This window comes from Pyrgilauda ruficollis, unplaced genomic scaffold (assembly GCF_017590135.1).
Source record: "Pyrgilauda ruficollis isolate IOZ18807 unplaced genomic scaffold, ASM1759013v1 scaffold88, whole genome shotgun sequence".
NCBI lineage: Eukaryota > Metazoa > Chordata > Aves > Passeriformes > Passeridae > Pyrgilauda > Pyrgilauda ruficollis.
Window position 1 is genome coordinate 1715008 of NW_024530821.1, and position 13860 is coordinate 1728867.

The 13860-nt window shown below is 37.5% G+C and overlaps 1 protein-coding gene across 1 annotated transcript in view; it reads left to right on the forward strand.

Moving 5' to 3' along the window:
* Positions 1-13860, forward strand: part of LOC121364719 (catenin alpha-2) — a 401992-nt gene that overhangs the window by 47926 nt on the left and 340206 nt on the right. Inside the window, exons 3-5 of the mRNA XM_041488185.1 lie at positions 6558-6724; positions 10531-10650; positions 12715-12981. Coding sequence (XP_041344119.1) covers positions 6558-6724; positions 10531-10650; positions 12715-12981 — 554 coding nt within the window. The remainder of the gene's footprint in view (positions 1-6557; positions 6725-10530; positions 10651-12714; positions 12982-13860) is intronic.

The window sequence follows — 13860 nt, forward strand, 5'->3', positions numbered from 1 at the left end:
TCTCTCATACTGGAGTATCTTTCTATATTTTTGTAATTAAAGTTTTCCTGTTATTTTTCTTTCTTGGTTGCAAACCCCTCAGTTGTCCAGCATTAACATGCCTGTCCTCTTAATCCCAGCTGGGTTTTTTTTTTTACTTTTAGCCATGTTTGCTCCTCAGAGTAAGCAGAGCTCCCTACTTCTCTTACTGCTTCAGGACATTCAGGTAGGATCTAAGTGTAAGGAAAAGCATGAATTAGCAGGAACACAGAAGTGACCCTCAAAACAAACAGGGAGCAGATAATCCAGCAGACTGATCAATCTCATCATCAATCCTTCCCCCTCCTCACAGTGCTTCCCCTGTGCTGACATTATCAACTTGCTGCTCCCTCTTTTTCACAGATCACTGGGATTTTTTGATAAATTTTGTTCTGAAAACGCATCTTGCTGGAAAATACCAACCCTTTGAACTGAAGCTTATCTCAAAAAATATCAATTTCAAATAAACTCTTCATTGGGTATTTTCTTTTCATGTGATGATAGAGAGTGATGGAACTGATTCTAATTATGATTTTGAACTTAGTTCGCCGTGCCTTGGGCACAGATAGAATCTACCCTTGAACTTGCTTTCCTGTACAGTATTTGTGAGTCTCTTCAAGCCCCAGAATGAAAATAATATCCAGAATGGTTGAATTTGTGTGCCTAGTGCTGAATGTTGCTTTCTTGGAGTGCTTCCTTTTCCATGAATTTTGGGTGCTTTCAAATGTTGTTCCCTTCTATACCTGATACGTTAAATTTATTAATGACAGCTCTATTTAAATTAATAAATGGTTATGCAGAAACCCATTAAATGATTAAACTCAAGATGTTAATCACTAGGACTTACAGATTTTTCTTTGTCAGTTCCATTCATTTTAGTCCTTTTTTTACAATAATGACTTTAAGAAATGTACTGTGCAGAGTTCAACAGAAAGACAGAAACTGTTCCTAACATTTTCCACTGTAGTTTCTTACTTAGGTGATGAATTATTCTACTCATTTTGAATGTGCTTCTTGATGCAACCTCACAGTATTTGGATAAAGAAGATACTTATTTTAAATTAGAGATTTCAAATTTTTAGTATGAACATAGAAGTTGTGGTAAAATTGGTAGCTGAACCACTTGCTGATAGGACAAGGGAGAAGAGATTTCAACTTAGAGTAGATGTAAATGGGATATTGGGAAAAAATTGTTCTCTGTCAGGGTGGGGAGGCCCTGCACAGGATGCCCAGAGAAGATGTGGCTGCCCCTGGATCCCTGGCAGTGTCCAAGGCCAGAGTGGATGGGACTTGGAGCAACCTGGGATAGTGGGAGGTGTCCCTGCCCAGGGCAGGGGATAGAACAAGATGGGCTTTATTGTCCCGTCCATCCCAAACCTCTTTGTGATTCCATGTTTCTGTCAAACATTGTAGTTCAGCAGCATGACTTTTACCAGGATACAAATAAAGCCACATTATAATTAAATTGAGCTTGAGTGTTTAAATTTGCCTCTGTATTTATTGATATCTCAAGACGTCCAATGTGTTTTTGTGTTCCCAGACACAGTGCTGAGCACCTGTAGTGTTCGTGTTGATGTTCCCTGAACTCTCCAGTTCAGTGAAGGCAGATCAGTTTAGTGTGTCCCTGAAGGATGTTAATCCTTGGAGTAACTGAGTTGCAGACAAAGAGGGATTAGAGATGCTAATGTATCCTCACGTCCCAAATAATTTAGTTTTGAATTGAAATTTAATTGGGTTTTTATTGTACTTAAGTGTATCAGTGATGTTCCAAATGTACTATTAATCTGACTATTAATTAGAAAAGTTCTTTCTAAAACATAATATTAGTGGATAAATTGTCTTACATTGTCATAGATATTGGCTAAATACCTTAAAAGTTCTGTATTCTTGCTATTTTCAGTCCCTCAGGAAAGAAGTAGTTGGGTTAATTAAAATTACATATTTTAATGGTCCATGAAGTGAATGATATGGTGTGTTCTTGGATCTAAGAGAGAACATTGAATTGAAAATACCTACTAGATTTAAGGATATCCATTGTGCTTTAAAATTCAGAGTGATTCATCTTCCATCACTCTGTCCAAATATCAAATGCAAAGTGAGTCAAATGTAAGTGAACTGGATTGTCTGTACAATCAGTTCCAGACACAGCTCCAGGAGCTGAAAAGTGACAGGAAAAGATCGGGCTTGATCAGAGACTGCCTTTTCTGGCCTTGAAATCCATTAAAATGATGAGAGCAGTGGTCATCCTCCTACAAATGGAGAACAAAGTTCCAGCTGCAAGTGGAAGAGGAGATGAGTTTAGAGGACATAGCAGTAAAGATTTAGGAAAAAGGTTTTAAGGAAAGGCAAGACTAAACAGCCATTTGTGTGAAGCTTTTAGAATTCTGAATAGAATTTTTAATGCATATTTGTATAGTGAGTGTGCAGGACAAAAATGGTCTACAAATAACTTCCCACGTTCTGATAATCTCAAACAGAGGTTAATACTGAAATGAACATGTTCAGTTATGGAGAATGGTTTTTAAAATGCTATTAACAAAATGCAATGTTTTAAGAGATGTGGTAAATAATCAATGTGATTAATAAGATAGGAGGAACATAGACAGTGAGAAACCAACAATCCAGGACCAGATTAAGGTCATTATTCCTAAAATTTGACTATTCAGATACATACTGGTATGGAAAGTGAGTGATCCTACTCTCTTTGGTGAATTTCTTGACAAATCCAAGGGGGATAAAATTGCAGGTCTTTGCATCCTGAAGGGTTTGCTTTTGTTTCTTAACAAGACAACATCCATGATGAAAGGAATAAAAACCTGCTTACATAATTTAAATATACCTTATTAACAATTATGGGTTGTTCAAGTCTATCATATCATCATTTAGTATAATCCTCACTCTTTTATGTGGAATGTGCAACTCAGTTTTGGTCTGTATATTATTATAATTTAGGAGAGCTTCATAACAGTGCTTTTTCTCTAATTACGAGGTGAGCACTCTAAAATACTTCCATTATGTCATGGATCACTTGTTCTGTCTTTTTAATCATGGACATGTAGAACAAAAGGAAAAATCTGAAAGAAATGCATTAATTAGACTGTAGCTTTATTAACTTCTTCCATTTGGGAACTGCTCAGGAGTGGTGCATCCAATCAATTTGTCATTGTTCTGGTAATTATTTCCAGGTGTTTGGTGTATTGTGAGCATCCCCTACTGATCACAGCTGTTCTCTGGATTGCTGCTCGGTTCCCATATTCTATCTCTTAATAAACACTTCAAGGCTTTAGAAAAAATGACATTTCCTCTGTCTATTAACCATTGAAAGCCTTGGCTCAATGCTTTCCTCACAGGTAGATGTTTTACCTTAAGTCTGCTCATGAAATTCCAGCAGCTTTTTTTGGTGACCTTTGCAATCATCTGTTAATAGATGTTTGCAGTTCTTAAGCTCTGGTGGGATTGTTGGGGTGTCCTGTGTAGGGCCAGGAGCTGGACTCAGTGATTCCTACAGTTCCAACCCAGGATATTCTGGGATTCCATGAGTTTTTCTCATAGCTGCAAACGGTCCTAGAAACCTGCAGTTCTTATCATTTGTACTCCAGAAGCAGAATTGTTTCATGGGGCTGCTGTAATGATTATAGAAATTGATATTGTGTGCCATTAGAAGGGACTGAAGTATTGCCTTTAGTCTGTCAGGACTCCACAAAAATGCACAAAGCCAAAAAGGGACAATAGGGACAAGAGTGGAAGAAGAACACAGTGAAACTGAAGGACAAGTGGGTCATGAGAAGAAATGGATTTAAATTATCTACAAATACAGGCAGTATGGCATTAAAATGTCTAATGAAAAGAACCTGTCAGATTCTGGAGTGAGTTTCCCACTTCACATAGGATTAATTGGGGTTAAATATCTGAGTTGTTTCTAAGATGGAAGCTTGATAAGTTTATGAGTGTAGCTATTATCATATTAAGATTATTATTAATTATATTATCACTTGACTGACTGCAGTGGCAAGGGAGCAGACCTGATGGCTTCAGATGTCTGTGTTTCTTGTGTTGACCCAATTTTCACTGAAAGTAATTTAATATAGATTACAGAACAACTTGAAATGCATTTGGAAAGACATGGATAACTAAATGTAGGGTTGATTTTTTTTCCACATAAAAAGGTTTCTCTAAAGAATAATTGGGCTAGCTGAAGCTCCACTAATACCTTTAGCCTAAGAGTAGTTTGATACCACTGCTGTAAAAGGGTTAAAATGTTGGCACTGAGACAACTGAGAAGATAAGCCTTCCTCCCATAACTGCTAGTTTCTTTGGTTATTAGTTTCTAAATTATGAACTATTAGATTTTGTTAAGTTTTAAACAACCTGATATGAACTTCTATACTCATACTTTTTTGGTTTGCTTATTTGTTTATCTGTTTAGTAATTTTACTTCATCATTTTGGAGTTTCCTTTCACCTAATGTGAGCTTTCTAAGATTAAATATCTAATCCAAGCTCTTTTAAAGTTTTTTTGTTGTTGTTTTGTTTGTTTTTGTTTCCTTTTGACCCTCTGTGCATTTTTCCTTTGCTATTGAGTGTTGATTTTTAAATCTTTTTGCAAGGGATGTCTCCTTGGATATTCAAGTCTAAGATAATTTTCCTTCTTGCTTTCCTGGTGCCACTGGCCAATTATCAAATATCACCTCTTTCTTTCATAGTCCAATATAAATATTTATCTGAAGCTACACTGCTAATTTGGCAAAAAATGGTAAAATCTCTTCAGTACCAAAATGGAAGTTAAACAATTTTCAGGCATCCGATTCCAAAATTGAAAGCTTGCTTTGGCTGCTACTTCAGCTTGGATTTCTCTAAAATTCAGTACTTTCACTTACAAGGGTTTTGCTGCTGGATGCTTGGAATCATTTCCATCTTATCTGAATCCTACTAAGAGTTTAAATAAGGGAAAGCCTTGCTGGGATTTCCTGTGGTTGTTTGTGTCCCCTTGGGTTCAGTCAGCTCAGTATGCTCCAAGAGAGCATTTTGGAGCAAACTCTTATCCCAGTACTCTGGGATTGTTGGTTTCTCTCAATAAATAATTGGAGAGATGATGATGTCTTACAATGTTACGCTGGTTAGATGAAGCCAGTCCTGCACTGGAATCAAATTCCCAGTTAGGAAACTCACATCCAACCCTTGCTCACATGCTGGGCTCTCAGCTGTTCTGTGCTCGCTCTCAATATCTCCTCTTACATGAAATATTTGAGTCATTGACTACTACTACTACAACTATTACTACTACTACTACTACTACTACTAATAATAATAATAATGATAGTGAAGTTTTATTCCTAATTTGTAGCACACTCTCAGCCAAGAGTTGTGGATAAATTTTTCAAGCAACTGTTTGAATGAAAGTATGTGTTAGAAAATATCTTTGTGGCTTCAGAATTCCTTGCTCCTAGCTTCAGTGATTTTTGGCACACAGGAAAAATGCATGGGAAGGTAGGGACAGCAAACTGTAGTCCTCCTCCAGAAACCTTGTTTTCTTTTTTACCTTAAATTTCAGCTCTGTGATACTGAGCAATATAGCATTTAAGTATGTTTAGAAATTTGGTTTGTTCTCCTGTTATCTAGCAATGATTGTTTGTTAATTGTCTCCTAAGAAATTTGTAGAGAATTTTGCCAACCCTATGGAAAGCTAAGAGGAATATATAGCTTTAGAAATGAGCCATTTGAATTGTATTTTGAAATTTTATATTATCAGCTTATCATCCAAGATACTCTGCTTGCAAATTATAATTTGAAGGCACAATCCTAATGTAAATATAATAAGGAAAGTAGTTCAGATGGGAATTAATCACTGTGGCTGTCTTAAATCTTTCCCCCACTATTTGTATTGTCTTACGGGAAGTTTTGCCATATGGGATTTTTTTAATGTTGTTGTAATGGTCTTAAAAGCAATGTAAATATGCTTTGATTTCACATTAGAAGTACTTTCTTTTTGAGATTCTGCACTGGAGACAAACAGGATTTTTTTTAACAACAGCAAAGGTTGGGTTAATATAAAATCTGTGAATCATAGCTGCTCTGGGAGAGGTGGGGTTGTTCAGCCTGGAGAAGAGGAGGCTCCAGGGAGACCTTCCAGTGCCTAAAGGGACTCCAGGAGAGCTGGAGAGGGACTTGGGACACAGCATGGAGTGGCAGGATAAGAGGGAATGGCTTTAAACTGCCAGGGAGCAGGATTGGATGGGATATTGGGAAGGAATTGTTCCCTGTGGGGGTGATGAGGCCCTGGAAAGGTTGCCCAGGGAAGCTGTGGCTGCCCCTGGATCCCTGGAAATGTCCAAGGCGAAGTTAGATGGGGCTTGGATTGCCCTGGGACAGTGGAAAGTGTCCCTGGAGTGGACCTGGATGAGCTTCAAGTCCCCTTCCAACCCAAGGGTTTTGTGTTTCTCTGATTTTTTTCCCAGCAGCACTTAGTTTATATACTTTGTGGAAAAACCAAACCCACAAGGCTGAACGCTAACCTGAGCACCGTTTGTGTTCCTCTCCCAGGAGAGACGATGCGGATCGCCTCGTCGGAGTTCGCGGACGACCCCTGCTCCTCGGTGAAGAGGGGCACCATGGTGCGCGCCGCCCGCGCCCTGCTCTCGGCCGTCACTCGCCTGCTCATCCTGGCTGACATGGCTGATGTCATGAGGCTCCTCTCACACCTCAAAATCGTAGGTGTTTTTCATCTTCTCTCTTGGCTTTGTGCGCTTTGTGCGTGGAAAAATGGGATAAATCAGTTAGGAAGGTGACTGTCCACAGTCCTTACTCTCCACTTGGTTCTCATATAGTGCTGATCAGGGTAGGAGTTAACACATTTCTGCATTAGTCTCATTCATTTTCTAATTCTGCAGAAATTAATATTTGAACACTTAAAGCAAAATTTGTGAACTGTGAGTCTTGGGAGTCTTCAGTGACTGGACTAATACTGCTGTTAAACAGCTCTCTGATCTGAACTGAAGCATTTGCTCCCCTCACATCTTATCCAAGTCACTTTCCCAGTATTTTTGTTTTCTGGCACAGTTTAGGCACTATGGTTGTCTACTCTTTTTTTTCTCTTTGTGACTTCTGATTATATCTAAAGATCAAATGTTTAATTTGGAGAGAGACAATAGTACAATGGTCTAATCAAAGATTAAAGGGGAATTAAAGATTACCAGATAGTTTGGACAGACTTATATTCACTTTTGACTGCCACCATTCACATTTTTATACAGGAGTATTAAGAAGATTTTCAGTTGAAAATAGGAAATGCATTTTTCCACCTTCCCTAGCTGTTGCACTGTTACATTTTTATTGCGGAAACAAATAATCAAAAACCTCTTAAACAAAATAAAATTGTGCAGAAACTCATATACAGAATATTTAAAGCCTGCAGAATGCACGTGTGAATTCAACAGAGGAGATGGAGAGTTGCTTCTTTTTAGCAACTGTTCAAAAAGTGTTTTGAGTTTTTTTTCCCATTTATTTATTTATTTATTTATTTATTTATTTTAATTTATCTTTTTGACAGTGTAGCTGTACAACAATCTCATGTTCTGGAAAAACAGAACCCTTCAATTTGCAAAATCTGCAGATAACATGAATAGCTGGAAAACAGTTTTCATAAGGAAGGAGGCCGATTTTTCAGCACAGGTTCTAGTGAGCTCTGCTTTAATGGATAAAATGCTGCTCTCAGAATTGTCAGCATGTGGCTCTGGTTACGTGCAGTGTAAGCAGTGTCTCTCTCCAATATGCTTTACATTTTTCCTCTCTGTAATGCTCCATATAACTGTAAATCAAATTGTCCTTTCCTAGCAAGGCCAACACTTGAATATCATAAACAACAGGTTTTTTCTGAACATTGTGATGAAAATTTGTATTCAAGCTCTTTCACGGACAATGAGAAATTCTGTTCTCCCATCTGAGAGGTCTTTTGAAGCAGAGTACACTGTTATGTAAAATACCAATGTCCCGTGCTGGTTTTTAAGTGGCTGTATTTACTTGCACAGTTTGCTCCCCAGATTTGCAAGGGCCATGTCTGGCAGTGTGGTTTGTAATCTCTGCATTTATCTAATGGTATTACAAGTTCAGTTTCAGAAGTCAGTGATCTTTGGTTCTTTTCAGCAAAATTCAACATAAGGGCCTTAACTGTGACTTCTATTTTCATGTTAAAAAGGGTAATTTATTTCTGAGGATAGGACATGTAAATATCCTTATTTTACCACTTTACAGTGCTAACTGCTTTTAGACAAATTACTAGGGGGAAAAGTGGTTGTACTATACAAAATTGATGGAGGAAAAGCTCTTCTATTGACTCAAAGGTAACCTTCAAAGACTTGTGTAAGTTACCCGTAAAATTAATGAACTAAAATAATTCTGCATGTCAGAGTAATGAAGCCTGATTTATGCTGAATTGTACCGCAATCAGTTTTCTCTGAAAGCATGTCAAAGGCTTCCCAGGAAATGGTGCATTTTAATTAGTGTTTTAGAGGGAATATATGCAGGTGCTTTCTGGAAGCACTCTTGGTCATTGCATTCAGGTCATCTTTTAAACTTCTAAAATTAGAAATAGTGGTTATTGCAGAAGACATTTTTTGTCTTTTATAACATATTAAAAAACCGTACCATTATAGTATGTAGTCATGCACACAGAGAATTATAGATCTATTGTAATTAACTCCAGGCTGGTTAATCAGAGGAACAGATCAGTTGAAGTTGAATGTTGTCTCAATGATGGAGAACTTGCTCCAGTATGAAGTTGTAAAAAAGAAATTGTAATAATAAAAGTGTCATTAAAAAGGAGACTGTGCTCCTGTCCTTTCTAGTATTTCTCATAACTGATTTCTTGATTTTGGAATCTGTGGTCTTGAGCCCTGATTGACATGATAGAGTGCAATCAGCATCCTTTGAAATCTGATTATTAGAGTGGAATCTCTGGCAAAATTTTCAGGATTTCTATTTAATATGGAGCAGGACTTAGAAAAACGTATATCAGTTTGTCATGCCTGTGCTTGGCAATACAAACATAATAAAGATGAAACTTTCAGATATTTTAATGAAAATGTTTCATGATAAAAAAAGGAAAATGGGCATATTTTGCAAGAAGTTCTGCAAGAGCAAATTATTTAATGCATTGATGCTTTTGCAATTTGTGTTAATGGTAAGGCAGTCAGTTCATTTTTTAAAAACACTGTTGTCCTTAAGAGTAGAAGAAGAGGTAACTTGGATTCTGAATAAGCTTGTAGCTTGTAAATTGACAGAATTTGGTTTATAATTTCCAGCATAATAGCTATGAATTTATGTTCCTGAATTATGCATTTTCCAATAGAAGTGTATGAGTTTGCTACTCCACTGCCCTGTAATTTGTAAATCTGCAGTAAGTAGGTAAAAGCTCAAAATGAAAATATACTCTCTCAGTGGTAGGAAAACACAGAGCAACTCAAGCAATAAAAAGACAGGTTCTGCACATAATTGTGCCTTTCTAAATGATTAGACACCAGCTACTGCTGAATGTATCAATTTCCAACAGTGTCTGGAGGGTTGCAAACCCCTGCTTGTCCCCATGCCAATAAGCCCTTGCCTTTTGAGGGGAAAATTTTTTATGCATGTTCTTATGAACTGTAGTTTTTAGCTGAACAACAGCTTTTAGCAAGAAGGATCAGTAGCATCTTTTCAGTTCTCAATGTTTTTGCTTGGAATTGCATTTTTATCTTGTGAGGGAGAGAAGTACAACTTTGAATTTCCATATAGTCACGGTAATGTTTCCTTTACTTATTGCATGAAAAGAGCATTTTATCCCTTCAGATATTTTTCTTGCTTTGCGTAAGGTAAAGGTTCACAATACATTTGGTGGATCAACTTGTTGGTATAACTGGGGTTTTATATTTTTGTCTGTTAGCTGCAGCATCACTGCATAAGTGCAGGTGTGGGTTTTTGGGTAGATTCTTTTCACAGTGTTAAATAACTAAAGAATGAAAGCTCAGAACTGAGAAAAAAAAGAAATAATGAAAATATTCTGGGTGGAAGCTGTCATGTGTTTCACAAAGATAGAGTGTTTTGGATTTTTCAGGGTAAATTTAAACCTTAACGGTAAGTTTGAATTTCCTTTTTAAATATTTCTTGTCCAGAAGTGATAACTTTCTTTGTTTTCCCACAAAGCCTGTGCCACACATTAAGAACATACTCATGTATTTTGTTTTGAACCCCGTAGATATTAAATATTTCATCAGATAAGTGTGGGCGGGGAAATTAAAACAGTGATATCTTTGACATTATCTTTACATGATCCCGAAGCACAGTAAATGGACAATAATGCAGAGTGACAGCTGCTCTATTAAAAACCTAATTAAAGCTCATGGGACTCTCATAAAGCTTCTGTACAGTGATGGATGTGAAACCTAAATTGGGTCCATGTAAGACAGAGTATTGGGTAGAACAGTCACAGACTTTGTCAAAGAGTGGATTAAAATGCTGACAGAGCTGATTTATTGTGTTGCAGGTAGAGGAGGCACTAGAAGCTGTGAAAAATGCAACAAATGAGCAAGATTTAGCCAATCGCTTTAAGGAATTTGGGAAGGAAATGGTTAAACTGAACTATGTCGCTGCGAGGCGACAACAGGTGAGTACAGGAGGGGTTGGAAAAGTCCATCTTCATTCTAAAGTTCTCTTGTTTTATATCCAAGTCTGGTTTAAAATGTACAATGAGCCACTAATTGCTATGTCATGGCCTGTAGTTTAATTACACTGATTATTTTTGAATGTGATGAAGTTTTTCAGAAGTGCCATTTCTTTAAGAGTACCTTCCAAGAGGCTTCAATTATTAACAGATTGAAGGGTGAAAAGGGAAGTGATTCAAGAGGTTAAGGATAGTTTTAATTCGATGATTATCCTATTTAATTCTAACCTATGCAGATTTCAGGTCACTCTGACAGCTGGTAAAGCACGAGCTCTTTGCTAGTTCAGTATAATTCAAGTTCAGGAGGAACAGAAATCTACTTTGTGCTTCAAACCATTATTAATAATTTTCAGATTTTTTTTAAAAAAATTATTCATTTATCCATTTATTCATTGCTAAGGCAGCTGAAAAAGAGACCAGAAAATCATGATAACATTTATTCAAGGCTGGTCATTGTGCAACTTTGCAATAAAGATAGCTCTCCCCTGAACCGTGTTCTTTTCAAGACACTGTAGAGTTGTATAAGGTCTCTCCAACTTCAATTATATTTGAATGCCACCAATAATTCAAGGATGTGCTGTCTTTGTACTGCATTGAACACTGGATTTGGAAAGCTGGCTTTCCATATTCATCCACCTATTTACCTTATTTTCTGAATTGCAGTAATGACAATTTTCTTCTGAATCATGATTATGGGGCTTTTTTATGAAAAATAGCATTTTAAGAGTTATACTAAAATTGAATCATTGAATATCTCAAGTTGGAAGAGACCTGTAAGGATCATCAAGCTCATCTCCCTGTTCCTTGCTGGACCACAAAAAGCAAACCATCTGACTAAGGCAAATAAACTAAAATGTATAATCTAAGCACTTTACAGAGAATGCTCTTCTGTACATTCAGACACTATTTCCCCTGTGGAAATAGAGCTGCAAATATGGGAAAAAGAGAAAAATATGAAAGGTAATGGATGCTTGTGTCTCTTAAGTTCTCATTGAAGACACAAGAGTATGGCAAAAATTCTTTCTGAAGACTATTACCTGTCAGCCACATGTGGTTGAAATTAATCAAAGGGTAGAACCTTTAAATCCAGAATATCTGGGTCATTTTTCAGTGTTGGTGATAGATTCCGTGTGTGGACATAAATAAACTATTTAGTTCTCCAGACTGGTTTGTTCATAGTTTTAAAGTAGAAGTAATAGTATTTTGTTATTCCTAATGAATATTATAAGGGCTATCTTAATGTTTGTAAGGCTTTCAAGGACAATATGATATAACTGAAAAGAAAAATCAGGAATCAGGGGTTAAATAATAATAATACTAAATTCTGATAACATATTGTGCAGTATCTCATTCCTGTCAGAGGAAACAAAAGAAAGTTATCTGTCATATTCTAAATGTGAAAACTCTAAATGATATGAGGAAGAGAGCAAAATATGAAGGGAAGCAAAATAGAAATATTGAGAGGCATATTTATTAGGTCTTTAAGAGCTAAAACCATGTGGTGTTAGGTCATAGGTTGGACTGAATGATCTCAAAGCTCTTTTCCACCCTGGTTAATTCTTTGATTCTATGATTCTCTGATATTCATCTATGTAATACTTCTAGTTTGATTTTTTTAAAGGTCTGCCTTATGATGATTTTATAAAGGACATGAGTGTAGTGACTAGAAAGACAAGGCACTTGCTGCAACAGGAGTATTGCCATTATGGAATCAGCAGAAGGAATCCAGTTGTTTGGGAAGAGTAATTTTGAATGTTTTATGTACATTTGTAATGGGTTTTTGCAAAAGGGAAGTGACTCTTAGGTAAGATATGGTGAGCAGAATGTTAGAGCTGTAGTGACACAGAAGTACTTCCTTGGGCAGGAGGGGAATTCTTTCAGTGATTTGTGGTGGGTTCTGCCATGGATTCCATCTCTGCATGGCGTCCGTACCCAGATGCTCAAGGCAATGCATTCTAACACAAACCCTTTCGTTTCCAACTCTGAAAGCTGTGTGTTCTCATCCAGGAGCTGAAGGATCCTCACTGCAGGGATGAGATGGCCGCGGCCCGCGGGGCTCTGAAGAAGAACGCCACCATGTTGTACACGGCCTCGCAGGCCTTCCTGCGCCACCCCGACGTGGCGGCCACGAGGGCCAACAGGGACTACGTCTTCAAGCAAGTGCAGGAGGCAATTGCTGGCATCTCCAACGCTGCCCAGGCCACCTCGCCCACCGATGAGAACAAGGGCCACACTGGCATAGGAGAGCTGGCTGCTGCTTTGAATGAGTTTGATGTGAGTATCAGCAGGATGTGGACAATGAGGTGTTTCTCCACACCATCTACAGAGCTTTTAACAAAGTTGTTATACAGGACTCAAATTCCCCTTTTCTTTCACATCCATTTCCTCAGAGTGTAGAGGCAAAGGGCAGACATCAATTTGTGTTGGTTTTGGTGAGGAATAGTTGTTTGCTGCTAATGGACTGGAATTACAAGGAGTTATTTGTGCTCATATGAGTGGCTGGAATAGTGAGAAAAATAAGTTCTTCTTATCCTTAGGATCCTTGACAAATCTCACTGCATGGTTCTAGAAAATGCAAAGTCTGATTAATCTGGCAGTTTAGTTATGTGGCCATGATCTGAGGTTGCTTGAGTGGTAAAATCATGTTTGTCTAGCAAGTCAGGAAGACAAGACAAAAAAATGAAAATGGTGATGGAGCTCAGTGTCCTGGAAACATTAACATTCAACTTGAATCTTGAATTATGTTAATCAAAGGCATGGAAAAAGCATCTTTCAAACAGAGTTGATAGCAGTCAATTCAGCTGTGGGCAAAATGCTTCAGCCTCTCTTCCAGCAATAGATATGGTTTTGCTCAAGCAACTTTCCTGACAGCTAATTGTTTAGCTGTTAATTTCATTAGCAGTCCTGTCTGATGATTTCTCTCTATCTCACATGTGAGGATTGTACTTCAGGCAGTGAACAAAAAGGTTATTGCAGACAGTCTCTGACAATATTTTCATCTTTCATTTTTACTTAAGGCAAAGATTTGTTCAAGTTATTATTGGGGAATGGTGTCCTTTTCACTTTGATTATGACACAAGGTTGCAATCCCAGCATGTGCCACATCAGGAGCTGCTCAGTCCTGCTGCATTTAGGGCTGGAAGTGGAGGTGTA